Source organism: Myripristis murdjan, chromosome 15, assembly GCF_902150065.1.
Source record: "Myripristis murdjan chromosome 15, fMyrMur1.1, whole genome shotgun sequence".
NCBI lineage: Eukaryota > Metazoa > Chordata > Actinopteri > Holocentriformes > Holocentridae > Myripristis > Myripristis murdjan.
The window spans coordinates 28306576-28321331 of record NC_043994.1 but is presented as its reverse complement, the minus strand read 5'-3'; the positions used below and the strand labels follow the sequence as shown (position 1 = coordinate 28321331).

The 14756-nt window shown below is 42.7% G+C and overlaps 1 protein-coding gene across 1 annotated transcript in view; it reads right to left on the bottom strand.

The window, feature by feature from the left end:
• Window positions 1–14756, bottom strand: part of thada (THADA armadillo repeat containing) — a 122474-nt gene that overhangs the window by 64328 nt on the left and 43390 nt on the right. Inside the window, exon 28 of the mRNA XM_030071385.1 lies at window positions 8874–9005. Coding sequence (XP_029927245.1) covers window positions 8874–9005 — 132 coding nt within the window. The remainder of the gene's footprint in view (window positions 1–8873; window positions 9006–14756) is intronic.

The window sequence follows — 14756 nt, the reverse complement described above, 5'->3', positions numbered from 1 at the left end:
TTTCCAACACCTCCCCCTCCCCCCCCCCGACCCCTCCCAGTCCCCATTTGGGTCCCATATGTTAACTATCAGTGCTAATTTGTCCCATTAAAACTCTTTTGCGAAGGAAATGACAGTTTGGAGGGGTGTAATTTTAGAAACAGGGCCGTCCCCCGTGGGGGTCAGGAGGCAGACTTTTGACTGGCAGGGACAACGCTCATCTGGGCCTCATTTTGGACGGCTGGCGGGCCCGCTTCCTCCACAGCGTCTCTTTAGCGTGTCAGCTAAACAAGCCTGAGCCACAACCGAGTCTGTCACTGAAAAATGCAGGGGAGCGAGCGAGGTGGTGACAGTTATGCCGTGAAAAGACGCAGATATGAGTCACCCGACTTAAAACACTGTTCTTGTCAACTTTCTGGTTGTTAAAAATAATAATAATAATAATAATAAGTATTTAAAAACTTGGGAAATGATGATGGATCCCAAAGAAACAAGAAATACCTGAAGTCAAGTGTAAGGAATCATACCAAATACTGAATTCACAAAATGAGCCTTTTTCATTACATGAGTGATTTTTTTTAATGTCAAATCTTGGATAATTTGAAATGGCAGAGCATAACAAATTCAACTGATTAAGTTCATTTTGTCTTCTATTGCGATATACAAGGGTTTTCTTCTATTCAGACAAATGAAGCAGGTATAGACAGCTCATTCTCTTCATTTGCCTGAATAGAAGAAAACCCTTGTATAGCATAACAAATTGTTGGGTCTTTTGTTTTCGCAATGTTAGGCTTTCTGTAAAACATCATGTCAAATGTGGCATCATCTGCGGTGTGTGTGTGTGTGTGTGTGTGTGTGTTAAGACTGAAAAAACTGATCAGGAGCAACCGAAGGCAACAGAAAGTTTGAACTTATGGCATCTGAATTTAAATGAATAGTTTCATTTTATTGCTTTACTCTATGAGGTCGTCACTGGATGATCTCAGATACATGAAAATGTTGTCAAGCTTAGTGCTGGCAGCGGACCATCAGAAAAACAAAATACAAATAAAACCATTGTGGAAGATAAAAGTAAACGTGTTCAGTAAAATAATTTTGTTTAATACAGATTTTAGTTGTTTGTCATTTCATTCACATTAGAGCAATGATCCGACAAACGTTCTGCTACTAAACTTTGCTTGTTTTAAGCTGCGAGGCTGCGATTCGCTGCAGAGGCAGGTTCCCCCGGTTGGTCCGGCTCCTCCGGTCCAGAAAGGAGCACCGACAAGACACAAGGCGCAGTTTGATCTGCTGGGTACTGAAACTGTGACGTGAGAATTCAGGAACATCAAATCGGTCTACAAGGCGTGAAGCTCATAAAAGTCGAACCTAGACCTGGGCATCACTCATGGCCACCCCAGCTTTTGGCATTGATATCAATTGTACAACATCAATTTTACACCTGCACTCGGTAAATGAGCACTTGGGATAGCCCAAAATGGCAGCAATAAGTCGATATTTGAATTTTGAGGACTTGAGGTGGTGAAGACGTTCGGCCAGGGCTGGGAGGTCTTGCACTTCACTGTAGAGGAGACCGACAGGAAAGTTAATAATGATTTGGCCAAAGGGAGCTAATTTACAAGATCTCAAACAAGTAATTAGGGATATGACCGTCTTTCCTGTTGTTGTCCAACTTCATGATTTAAGCTGATAAGATGTGTATAAACTGCTGCTTCTTGAAGAATCAAAAACCCACAATGTGTAGGATTCTTGTGAGCAGTGTTCATGCGCTCTTCCAGTTTATGGGCATTACTCAGCCTTTCCAAACAAATGAGATACGAGACAGAGGGAAGGGGAAAGTAAGAGAGGGAGGGAAAGAGGGAGAAAGCGATGCCTGATCTGGATAACACAGGAGATAAATCACAATCTCAGCACTCTGAGGCGCTGCCAATAGGGCACAAGGCGAGGGGAGAGGGGGAAAAGGAAAAAGACAAAGAGGATAGACGGCGAGACTCGGTGAAGGAGATGAGGCGAAGGAGTGAAAACAATTCAAACCGTTCACCAGATAAAGACATAGATGGGTGGAATGAAACGCCCATCAATAAAAATGACAAATGTGTCTGGTCATCCTCCTCCTCTTGTTCGTCATTCTCGTCATCATCATCATTATAACCCATGCAGGTATGACGCATGCAAAGGCCAAGCCCTCAGAAGAATGTGAAAGATCAGAGATTTGGGGGGGGGAGAGGATATGAAGATATAATTCTGCATGGTGTGATGCAGCAACGAAGGAGGGGATACAGCGGGAGGAACCGAGAAGCGGGATTATCCATGACGCTAACGCACAAGGAGTGAAGCTACAACTAAATCCTGGAGGTGGTGGGTCAGATGGGGAGAGAGGGGGGGGGAAGAAGAGGTGGCGGCGGGGGGTTGACAGGCATCAACCTCCCCAGACACGTCCACACACGCCTGGGGAAGAGCGGCAGGGGATGGGGGGGGGGGGGAGTGGAGATCCAGGGCTGGAGCCAAGGCAGTTAGGGCCGGGCTATATTTAACATCTCCAACATGTGGGCTTCATTTGGGGTGGATGTGAGTGCTGCATACCTCCTCTGACACAGAGCAGCCGGCCAGCCAGCCAGTCAGGGCTCGGCTGTGGGCTTCTTAACCACACCTCGAACAAGTCCAGCTCTTCAAGGGCTCTTTGGTTCAGGTAGAGGTGCTTTTGGAGTTACTGTACTGTATAATGACTGATAAAAAAAAATCTGCTGATTTGTTACAACACAGTAAAACAGGTAAATCAGCCACCTGGTGTTATTCTTTTCTTATTTAGTATTCTCGAGTTCTATCTTCATCATCCACCAAGATTTAAGAGTTCCTCAAAATACAAAATGTAATAAAAATAGAGTCTTAGGTGCTGCATTTTCTACAGTAAGACAGTCCAGCAGGGCAGAGTGGACTTGAGTTCCCCTTGTAGGGAAACAATACAATACATTAACAATGTCAGGACCCTGGTAAGACCAACCAACTGTCCAGGAAAGTGAAAAATTTCCACTTGTTGGAACTGAAAAGGGGATAGGTCTTACTACTACAGCAAAAATATATAGGCAAGTGTTTGTAGCTCATGCCGATGTAGGGCTGATTTCCTAAAAATATACACTTTGGAGGCTTGTAGGAGTACAGCTGATGCTCCGTACATTAGATGAATTCATGCTGTTAGACCTCGGGATTGGATCGGTTGAACAATCCCCTCAATCTCAGAGGAAAGAGAGAGGCAAAATATCTGAGATGGCTGCTGAGCGGTGCGCAGTCTCGGCTGTTTACAAGACAAATATTATTTCAAATCTCGCTTGGCCTCGTCTCCGGCGGCTGAAAAACCACCCCTATTCGACACCACGAGTCCATTTGTACAAATAAAATTATGAAACGAAATACTCTGACCTACAGACACTGTTTTGTTAATCGTGATGACCATGTAAACGTATTCAAAGTGAAACTGCAACAAAAACAAATCTCGAAAACCACAGGTGGACTGTGAGCCAACGGTGATTTATCTCAATAGGTTTTATCTTACACCCGTCACTATCATTTAAAGTCATCTTCCGTGAGTCATCCAGGGCTGTGTCTAGCGGACTGTAAGTTATGTCTTATAGGAGAAACCCCAACATCTGTGTGGATCATCTCGTGTGTGAGAACCGGGGACAAAACGGAGAGATTTGATAAAACAGCTGGAAGGACGAATACACAAACGTCAGCTCAGATCACACCGGCCAACAGTGTGGTGAAGCTATTAGGCAGCGTCTTTCGTCTGCGTGTGTGTGTGTGTGTGCACATGTAATAAAGATATAGACTGGAGGATGGAGACGAGAGTAAACACACACAATGTACTGAAGCTATAAACCAAGAGCCAGACACAGACATATGCACCGCTCGAGTGCTGTTATCTCATCTGTTACTGGACCAATCAAACCTCAAGGTCTTCGCCTGGAAACCCTCCTCACCCCGCATCACCTCTGGCTTAAAAGCACACTCATCCTCCCTCTCCATCTTCTCTGCCGCGGTGAAGGGACTACTCTCAAGTCAATAAACCTGATTTATCCACTTGTAGGTCAACTTTTACGGCAGGGCAAAGTAACAAGTACCGGGTATTAAAGTCATTTTCACAGAAATAAATTTGTTTCGCTACACTCTGCCACTACGGCACGATAGTGATTTGAACTAAGGCTTTTACATTTGCTGATGCCGGGGAAAAAAACGGAGTGATTCGGTGTCCGTTTTTGGTTTTGTTTGGAAGAACGTGGTGGTTAGCGTGAGCAGCGATAGCCACCGCGGCTGATCAGACGAAGAAGAGAGCGCCGCCTTGAGATGCTTCATCAACATGCTTCATCCTTTGTGTTAGGAAACAAATACGTCCATTTCAAACAACGTAACCGTCACTGTCTGCATGCTTCTGTGTGTCCTTTCTGTTGGCACTAGAGGGCAGCGTAGAGTCGAACGTCTTTGACCACAACAAGGAGGTCATAATAATGGAGGTGCTACAAAGACGCAAAAGCGAAGGCGGCGTTGTAGACGGCGGTGGGCTGAGGTCATTAAACACATCACGACAGGAGGACGGACTATTTTTTCCTCTAATATTATCAGTTTTTAATATTTCTGCTTCGTGTCTCGCTCACTGACCGATCACCCTTGGACTTTTGGCTGCGCTGCCATCCCGATTTCCTAAGCACATCAGTGTCCCGCCCACACTGTTTGATTGGCAGGTGATCTCTGGGAGGCGCAGAGCAGAAAATGAAAATAAAACTTGAGCACAGAAAAAGGTCTGAGCACGGACAGCCTCTCTGAAGATCGCCAATGACTTCCAAAAGCCGCGTTGCAATAGCGATGTAAAATTCATTTCACTTATAAAGCCTTTTCTTAACCATTTTTAATTACTTTCATTTTATAATAATATTCATTTTAGTCCTGATCTTATCTTCTACATTGTTTTATTTTGTTGAAGACCTGTTTCTACATTGTTTTATTGTTTATTATTGTGCATCATCCTCATCCTCATGAAAGGTGATCACACTGGTGTTTCTCGCCAATTCACAGCTGATATTGGCAAATGGGGAGGTTATGCATAATAATAATGCATATACACATTGGACCAAATAACATGGTGCACGGAAACACATTAAAAAACCTCTAAACTGAATTCAGAAATGTCGAGAAAACCCAGATTCAGGCTCGATCTGATCGACACTGAAAGGTTGCACGTCACATTGAACAGTCAGCAACCGGGCGCAGTGCAATGTGTTGTATTTTTCCCTCTCTTGGCCTATCAGTGGGAAACTCCCATATCACTCCTCTCCGAATAATCCGCTCCAGTCGGTCGTCCGCAGCCAGGGAACAGAACGATCTATCACTTTTCAGAGTTTGTAGACCTGACAACAACCCGTGATACCCAGCGCCTCCCTCTGCTTTCCAGAATGATGGTCTCTCTCTGTGTGTGTGTGTGTGTGTGCGCACGTGTGTTTTGTGTTGTGATATATGTCGGAACAGAGCGTGCAGTTGATTTCTGCATGACATAATGGATAAAAAGCATATGTGCTCATTTGCGCCACCTGAGTGTTTGGGTTTTACATTTTTAACGCGCTGACAAATGACTGGCGTTTTTGTTTTTCCGTCGATTGTCCTGGTTACAGTGCGTCTGCATGTCTGCGAGCTGAAAGTAAGCAGAGGCCACAGTGTCCCCTCTCAGAAACTATTTTTTATTTATAAGGGTAAAAAGAGGACATGTACGCCATTAAGACTGATAAGGGCCTCCGTGGAAAACGTGTAATCTTTTCAAGTCTTGATGTGTTTCAAACTGTAAATCAGCCTCTTCAGACACTTGCTTTCAAAAATTCCATTTTGACTTTTTATAGTTGACATTTATGGTTTTACGCCTTGATTTCTCATTTCCTACTTTGCTTTCATCGCTGTTGCTGCTTTTTAGTTTTCTGTAAAAGTGCCACGCAATTGTCTTTGGAAAAGTAACACATATCAAGGAAAAAAAGGGCGCAATATTATTTTCTTTTTTTCAAGGCCTGTCGCCTAAAAGACACAAAACAAAATGTACTCTATATACAAAAAAAAACACAATCTCAACCACAACTACTTGTGATTGTATGGTTTTCTCTCAGTATATCTGTGTGTGTGTGTGTGTGTGTAGAGCAGGATGATCAGGCGATGTGCAGGTGCTGCAGAGTAACATGTTCCAATAATATTTGTGTGTTTCTCCATCTCAGGAATGTGAAAAATGCATGTAGTAACCGCAGTTTCCCATTCGCCCGTGTAGTTCACTCCCCAGCAAACAGTCCAGATAAAACCAGTGAGAATCTAATGGCCCAGAAAAACAACAACAGAAAAAAAAAACACACACACACACACACACACACACATAGGGCAGAGAGACATCCACCACCGATAAAGGCAGACGCAAAACACACACAAACAAACGCTCCGACGAGACAGGTGTTTTGTCTCGGTGGCACACGGAGACACATAAAAATCAGACTCGCTCACAGGCAACATAAATACGAGCGCGGCTTTATTAGCCAGTTGACGGGTCAGGATATATACGCTGGAATTTAGGGAGGGCGGTGTAAAAAAAAAAAAAAAAAAAAAAAAACTAAATGTCACGAAGTACAGCAAGACACAAGAAGTTCACATTACAGTTGCAGAAACACCTGCACAACAAAACAAAATGTAGCTTCCCTGAAACACACACACACACACACACACACACAGTCCTTATGCTTAGACTACAGGTGTTTTGTCTTGGTGATTGTAAACACTTCTATACTTAGAAAAAGCTCAACTTCAGAGGAAGGTTTTGTTTGGAGGAGGTCTGACACGTCTGAGAGAGCAGGTGTGTGACCCTCTTGGAATCGAGCAAGCATTCATCACGCTTATCTTTTCTTTTTTTTTTTATGTGCTTATCTCTAAAAAAAAAAAAAAAAAAAAAAAAAAAAATACCCAAAAAGGTCAAAGCTCCAGCAACACATGGGGTATATAGAACAACTTTTATTGTCAGGCCAAGAATGGTCTGACAGTAAAGTTGTCCTATATAAGAAATACGCTGAATAAAACGAGCCATTACTGACTTTTTTCCAATTCAAAATATATACAGTATATTGTATATATCCCAGTCATTTGTCCTGCTGGAATTAACATGCTAAACACACCGTGACATAAGGCACTAGCTGTAATAACAGTGACTTCTTTCCATGTTAACCCACAGAAACAAAGATATATTTAAAATTAAATTACAAGAAAGACCAGAAAATAATGATGACTACCAAACAATGTGTAAAAAAAAAAAAAAGAACATTAGAAAAAAAGTCAAAAAAATGGCAAAAAAGAACCATAATGTCCAGCAAATGATATATATAAAAATATCAGTGTCCTGGCTGGCTGGATTTGAAGTATCTATGTTTTATATGGAGCTTTGACCTCTTTGAGACTTTCTCCCTTCTCCGTGCACCTTGGACGTCGGTGAAGTTGTGCCAGAAAACCTGAGTCTGCCGTTAAATGACCAGGCAAGCCGACCGGAGACAAACACAGTCTCTTTTACAGCGACAGTCTGGAGAGGCAGGGGCTCGGAGGGGAGACCACAGCGGACGCTTCCTGCAAAAAAATCAATCCAAACGCTGCTCGGCGCTGAAATCAAACGTACATGTGCACGCTGCCATTTGAGGCGTCTTCGTTTAATGACGCTCGTGTGGCGTAAAGCAGGGCGCCACCTACAGAGTGCAACAGGTGATGGCATCAGCTCAGGCTTCAGAGAGATTTAGGTTTGGGGTTTAGTTTTTCTTTAATTTAATCTCATGCTGCAACAGCAAGCGTAAATTAAATTTCAAGCTTCACAAGTTTTTAAACAACTCTTCCCCTCCACCCGTCCCATCAAATTAAAGTGCTTGACTGTAAGTTACAACCTCTTGGCGCACACTTTTGAATGATCCCTGCCTGCGTTTTGTCCTGCCTCAACGTCCTGTTACAAACAGGAAACGCATAAAACCAAGAGAGGAAGATGCCATTTCGTACGGTTGTTAACTATGAAATGGGAGAAGACGAGGAAACCAGAGAGAAACAGTGGTGGTGAAACTGATTCGTCTTGGAAGTGAGCAGAGAAAAAAAGAGAGAGATGTGATGGATATACATAAAATATGACAGACGCACTCGGGCACAGTGGAGTACGGTCAGTGTTAAAAAAAACAGTTTGTTCCTATGTAAATGTAAAGGGATGAGAGGAGGATTTACGCAGAGGACGCTGGCCTGTTGTGTGTGTGTGAGTTTCTTTTGTTTCGTTTGTGTGCATGCGCATATTTATTGTGTACTTCCCTTTCACTTGCAGCACATTCTGCACACATATAAGCCCAAGCCTACATACCTATGTCTTTATACTATGTGCATCAACACAAACAATGGATATCAAATGACACTGGTTTTGTGGCTTTTTTCCCCTTAAAGAAATGACTTGTTGTCTGTTTTATTCTGCTGATTGTTTGGTAATGCAAGCCGAATCTCCCATGTGCGTCGACAAAGAGCTGAACTGAAATGAAACCCAATGAATCGGACATTCTCGTTTTCATTTGGACACGGCGTCCCGTAAAAATCAGGGCGAAAACAAAAGGCTACTCATTTTTGACGATGTATTAATTGAACAATCAAGGTGTTTCGTTTTCCATTTTCTAATGCAGTGTCAGAAATGAGAAGCCTTTTGTTTTCACCTTTATTTTACTGGTCCAAACCGACGTTAGAAGAAAAAAGTCTGACTTAATGGGTTTTCCTTTCAGCCCTCAAGGCAATAAAAGCTTTAAAATTCATCCACTGTGTTTGTACATGTGAGAGTGTGTGTGTGTGTTTCTCTGTGTGCGTCTAAGCACACCACCCACCTGATGATGAAGGGCATGAAAGGGGCGAGTCCCAGCGGAGATGAAGATCCATCCATAGGAGAAGGGTAGAGTCTGCCAAGCACCAAGAGCAGCAGGAACAGACTGGGGTGTAGCTTCACCTGCCCACTGTCACTAAACACACACACACACACACACGCACAAGAGGAAAAACCCAGGAGTCAGTACTGCAGGCCTACCCGACCTTTCTTGGCAGGTCGTCTTGTGTCAAGATTTAAATTCCTGTGACAACTGCGTTTAAATCACATGAAAACTGTACATTCACGTCACTCGCCAAGTGCAAAAGCACATAGTTTCCTTCCCCGCAGGCATAAATTACGCCGCTCGGGTGATCGGCGACAACTGCATTGTAAACGTATGCGGCCAGGTTTGCACGGCGGCTTCTGTGCAGCCCAGAGGCCGCTGTAAATAACTAATAAGAGACTTGGAGGAGCGAGGGCTAAATGGGAAAACCAGACCGGCGCGGGACATCTCGGTCCCCCGGCTTGCAGACTGTCAATTTTTTCAAGTGAACCAAATCTCAGCCGCTATTATTCTCTTTTTTAGCCGTGTCAGCATTTACGTAATTGGCTGTCCCGACTGTCATCGCACCATAAAACAGTAAGAAATGATAATCTCTGAGCCTTAAAGCTATCCACGTCAAAACCAGTGGGTACGGGGCTTCCAAACTGATTCAATATATCATCCAGATGAACGAAGACAGAAATGGACGCACCTTACAAAAAAAAAAAAAAAAAATGAAATATCTATTTCAGCTCCACTGGTGCATGTAAGAAAAAAAAAATAAGAAAAAGTTGGCAGCATTCATAATAATAATAAAAGTGACTAGGCTTTTGCCATCAAGATGACCTACATGAAGAGTTCAGGAACCAGAATCACTTTATTTATTTATTTATTTATTTATTACTTACTATCATTCAGTGTCTTTTATCCCGCTATATTTACCTATATGTTGTGATGTCTTGAATTTTTGGTGATGATTTTGTTATATTAACTGTTTTTGAAAGTCTATTAAACTAAAATTCTTATTATCTTCATATTATTATTCCAAGGGCCGTGCATCCAATCTGGTTGCAATACTGAAGTTGGCAATTTTCCTGAACCAAACTGGGATGTTAACAGGAATATGCCCAATCACCTGCATCCCACATATCATTAATTTCCACCATGAAACACATTTGGTCTACATTCTTGTAGGGGTGACACACAAATCACGTCCGAAACCACCCACGCTACTGATCAAGTCATCTCCTCGTTTGTCTTTGAACTTGAGCGGTTCACCTCCCGCTTTCTCCCTCCAGTTCAATAAACTCCCTCCATCATCGCCTGACTCAGAGTGGAAACTGTCCGTCTCTGCCAGCGGTTGCACAGCTTCCCTCTGACACACTTTACAGCGAGGGAAGGAAAACGGGGACAGAGAGAAACAGACGAAGAAAACACCTATATGAATACCAAGTGGCTGCTACAGACGAGGGCTGCTCGCTGCCTTCAGAACAGCTTTAAAGCAGAAACCCAGATTGTTATGATATCCAAGTGGAAAACTCTTCAACAGAGACTCTCCCCTTTCTGCCGGCGAGAAACGTCCAAAGTATCGATGGGCTTGTCGGGTCTCACCTGTCCTAACTAAATTAATTAACTTATTTGAGCAGGAAAAAAATGTGGTGTTTTTATTCTTTGAAACCCCACAGCACCATAGCAGTGTGTTTTTTTTTTTTTTTTTTTTTTTTTCCCAGGCCCGAATTACAGGGCTGTGCCGACACAGATAAGACCCACCGTGAGGTCAAATCCACAGGGAGATGTTCTGAGATCAGCTGAACGGGGATCATTTCAGGTAAATTAATACCACCGGTGTCCCTTAGGAAAAGGAGGGGGGGGTTCTGCTTATGGCTTCAGAGACCTAGATGCTGAGTTATAACTCATGTACACAATAATACTTTCAGAGTTTCTGCTTAAAAGTGTGGAGACTCGCGATGCTGCTGTAGCTTTTACTGGTTCTGCATGTTTTTCATTATCTGATGTTATGCGTTCTCTGTATTCCATCTTTTTGGCTCGGGAGATATTTGGCCCCTTCCTGAGGAAAAAGTGCACTGATTTTTGATCTTATGCTACATACTTATGGCAGTCTGTCCCTGTTTTCATGCTCATTCTATTTCTATTTACATGTAAAGCACTCATTGCATGTAATTTCTATATTGTAAAGCATTTTGGCCAGCATTTCCTGCATGAAAAGTGCTTTACAAACAGAGCTCACTCGTCTTCTTCCTCTCCTTATTTTTATTTTTAGCATTTTTATCATTATTACTATTAGTAGTAGTAGTAGTATTCATTGCAGCAGTAGTAGTAGTAGTAGTAGTAGTAGTAGTAGTAGTAGCATTGTTATTAACTACAAATACTCCCAATTTAATTTCAAGTACACACAGATACAGATTCAAAATTCACCACTTCAGTAAAAAATATATTCATGTTAGTTTTACCATTTTGATCGATTTTCATTTTCATTCTGAAAGACGTGAGATGCTCCCCTGTCTTCGCTGTGGTTCATCGCCGTGGAGCAAAGACACGTTAAACGTTATGGATTTTGGTTTTAATCTTGCTTGTTTGTCCTGCTGTCATGTAGCATCCTGAACTAGGAGGTGGAAGGAAATCCTCTGTTTTTCTCGGGTTAGAAATCTAATTTCTGCCGACCCGGGGAGGCCATGGAGGGAGACCGGCTCCACTCTGGTGTTCCTGAATCCACTCCTGTGTTTGTTTAGCGGTGTGTATGGAAATGTCAGCATCCTATATGAGATACATATGGAAACAGCATGAACCAATAGTTTGTACCATAGGTTGCACCTGGCTTTCAGCTCTGTGTGTGAGCGTGTAGACCAACATCCACATAACATCAGCCGATTTCTGTGTGTGTGTGTGTGTGTGTGTGTGTGTGTGTGTGTGTGTCATGATAATAGCAGGACGTCCTTCGGGGTCCTGTCATTAGTCATGAGGTTCTAATAGAGCAGAGATAGAGTAACAGACCCCCCGCGAAAAACAACTTGTGCTTTTCATTAGTCATTTCTCAGCAACAACAACAACACACACACACACACACACACATACACACACAAACACACACGCTACAACCCGCTGGGACAGCCACGCAATCGACAAGATGGGAAATTTAATAGCGGCTCAATTAGGAACTGGTCTAATGTGTTTAGTGTCCCTGTTCAGTCAGGCACAGCGGGACAGGATGTGATGTAAGAGAAACACCAAAAACAAAAAAAAACAAAAAAAAAAGGGGGGGGGGGGTGTATGGGGTTGGCTTGGGGGGTGATAAAGGGGAACTGTGAACATTTTGGGCAGCGATGGGATACAGCTGGAGGTGTAGTTGCTGGAAGTGGAGAAAAACTGAGGTGGAAGGATGGAGAAAGAGAGAGAAGACGAAAAACAGACACCATCCTGCCTCAAATCCTCAGCCATCCCCAGTCCAGGTGAGGCGTCTGTTGTAAGCATTATTTATTATTATAATGATCATTATTATTGTTTTTATATAAGAGAGTGGGGGGTACAAGACTCATACAGTATTTACTGTTTTTATACATCATTTTGAAAAAAGTAGAGGAGACAAAAGAGGTGAAAATCTCTCTTCTTTATCTCTCTAGCATCTCTAAAGCTAAACTGTGACCTGTTTTAAATGACAGGCAGCAGTTTTGAATAGAATGGTAAAATATACATAATGTAGGATACAAAGACACCACACTACTCCACACCAGGGACTTCTTCTTTCCCATTTCTATAGAGAGAGAAGGTGGTGGGTGATGGGAGACAGTCTACAGATCAAAATCACTGCACAGCGGATGAACACATAATTCAAAAAATGAAAAAAAAAAAAAAATCTGGCTAAACACTTGTTCACAGTGTTTTTTTTTTTTTTCTTAACTGCACTATCTATATTTACATGGAATCCTGTGGGAAGCGGCCAGTAAACACTCAGAAAGCGGTCGCTCGAAAAAAAAAAAAAAAAAGATGCCCAGAAGTGCTGCCACTGACAATTCAAGTTCAACCTTTCAGGAAAAAAAAAAAAAAAAAAAAAAAAAGTCAGTGAGTGAGATTGGACAGGCTGCTGAGCGTTTTTCCGGTTACACCGTGCACCTTCCTCACTCAGGACGGATTTGTGAACACAGCTCAAATCAGCTATAATGAGTCAAAGTATTGAGTAGGCCACATTTTAAATGCATGGGCCATGAAATATAAACATTAGCTTTTTAGTAGTAAAATCTCAGCCCTCTTACTTTGGGACTACAAACTATCTACTGTGGTCGCACGCATGATTTGGTGCCTATATTCTCATCTCTTTACGTTTGACCAACGCGTCATGTGTCCCAAAAAAAGTCGTCCCCTAACCAACAACTATCTCTAGGCGCAGGTTTTATTATGCAAGGGGAGTTCGTGTTACATGCAGATACATGTATTTGCACCTGGGAGCCGACAAGTCCAAGTCGTCTGAAGATGTTTCGTTTTTTTTTTAAAGTTACGATATTCCAAAAGCGGTTCACAGCTTTGGAGACTTTTTGAGTCCGAAAACTCATTTCTAGAAATGTTATCGCCGGATATTTCGGGAATGCACTTGTTGTACTGTAACTTCAACGGGCCTCTGGAAAACCACTAACAACAGCTCTTTTTCCTCCCATCCAGCTGGGTCTTGCTACAGTATGGTGTGGTCAGCCCAACTGGGTGGCGTGATACGCTGTGATGATGTGGGAAGTCAGACAGCTGAGATCTGGTTCCGTGGGAATTTAGCTTAAGTTTTAACAAGGGTCAAAGGGAACGAGGGGGAATTGTGAGCGACCCAGTCTGACAGGGCATTCAATTAATTGGATCCATATTAAGATAAGACCGGCCGGGGAGCTGCTGGACAGCTCTGGGATTTTACAAGGGGAGCTGGGGCTTAGCTGACAAAGATAAGGCCGATGAACCTCAGGGAAGAGGGAGAGCGACTGGACTCTGCACTCTGCAGCAGAAAATATTCTTAAAAACATATTAAGTCTTCTACTTAAGCTTTAAATCTTAATTTTCTAGCAAAGAACCTGTCAATGGAATGAGACCTCATAAACAGTTCAAGTTATTCAAACAATTTTCTTCAAAAACAAGTCATCATCCAACTTTTTTTCCCCCAAATAGTTCAAGGAACGATTTGCCCTCATCGCTTCAGGAAATGATCCCGCACAACAGCGTCACCTCTTTATGAGCTTAAAAGATCACTAACCTTTTTTTTTTTTTTTTTTTTTTTTTTTAAAAATGGTAAATGCATTTCTGTATCGCTTTTCTAGTCTACCAACAAGTCAAAGTGCTTTACAAAGTCTGCCTAACATCTCACCCACTCACACACACACATTCACACTCACACACACCGATGGCACCGGCTGCCATGCAAGGTGCCGGGCCGACCATCAGGATCGGTTAGAGGTTCAGTGCCTTGCTCAAGGACACTTCAACACACTCTCTGGATGAGCCTCCTGATTACTAGACGACTGCTGTCATTCCTGAGCCACAACGCCCTTTAGACCATAAAAACATAAACAGCACAAGAAATATAAGACTCACATGAAATGAAGATTCAAAGTGTTTCATAGGTTCTTAATGCGCTATTTTTAATCCACACAGTGCTGGTCCTTCACTGCGGACACGGGTCATGTTGGTGTCTAACAGTAGAAGAAGGAAATGACTACAGTATAAATGCCGTTACCGAACATTAATCTTCTTTTGTTACGAGCAACTTCACACTGATTCCCACTCTGATTCTCTTGGGAATCAAACAGGACGACTGACAATTTCACCATCAACTTAGCCGACAGGCCTGCAGACCAGGTGAGGGTGGTGCTGGGT